This window comes from Penaeus monodon, chromosome 31 (genome assembly GCF_015228065.2).
Source record: "Penaeus monodon isolate SGIC_2016 chromosome 31, NSTDA_Pmon_1, whole genome shotgun sequence".
Taxonomy (NCBI): domain Eukaryota; kingdom Metazoa; phylum Arthropoda; class Malacostraca; order Decapoda; family Penaeidae; genus Penaeus; species Penaeus monodon.
The window spans coordinates 10,328,210-10,328,878 of record NC_051416.1 but is presented as its reverse complement, the minus strand read 5'-3'; the positions used below and the strand labels follow the sequence as shown (position 1 = coordinate 10,328,878).

At 39.9% G+C, this 669-nt stretch overlaps 1 protein-coding gene across 1 annotated transcript in view; it reads right to left on the bottom strand.

The window, feature by feature from the left end:
• Positions 1-669, bottom strand: part of LOC119593026 (X-ray repair cross-complementing protein 6-like) — a 22,197-nt gene that overhangs the window by 958 nt on the left and 20,570 nt on the right. The window contains 1 exon segment of the mRNA XM_037941923.1: positions 216-412. Coding sequence (XP_037797851.1) covers positions 216-412 — 197 coding nt within the window.

Below are 669 nucleotides of genomic sequence, written 5' to 3'. Positions count from 1 at the left end.
CTCTAAAACAAAAACACAAATGAAATTAACCAAAACCCATCAATGCCGAAGACGAACATTGAAAATCGAAACAATCAAACCTCAATCATCTAAATCCAACTGAAAATTTGCCCAAAAAGAGGAAAAAATGCATAGAGCATCAAACTATGCACCACCTTAAGTAACAACTACATACAAGAATGGAAAAACAAAAACAATTACTGAACCAGCCTCACCTTCCCAGCCTTGGCCATCTGCTCAACATCCACACTCGCTGGATCTGGCTTTGCTCGCTTGGGTGCCGATGACCCCCCGCTGGCTGCTGGACGTTTCTTGGGGGCTGCATTCGGGTCGTACGATGGGGGATAGACCATCTCCCGAAAGCTCTCAATCAGGCTGCCCGCCTTCTTCCGCATTCGCTCATAATCCGGCACTGGAAGGTTCAGAACAAAATTATATACATGGAGCCTAATATGCTCAAAATCACCTTTAGGTATTTCTATGGCATTATCCCTGTAGTGTAAGAATATGAAAAATACATCTAAATGTAAGGATAAAGCTTAATTTGACATTGGCGTAGGAAGAACGAGGGAGGAATTATTACATATTTTGCATTCTATATAAATTATTTAAAAACAAAATGTTATTTTTTCACATTTCATACCTAATGCAACTAATGGTGATGTGATT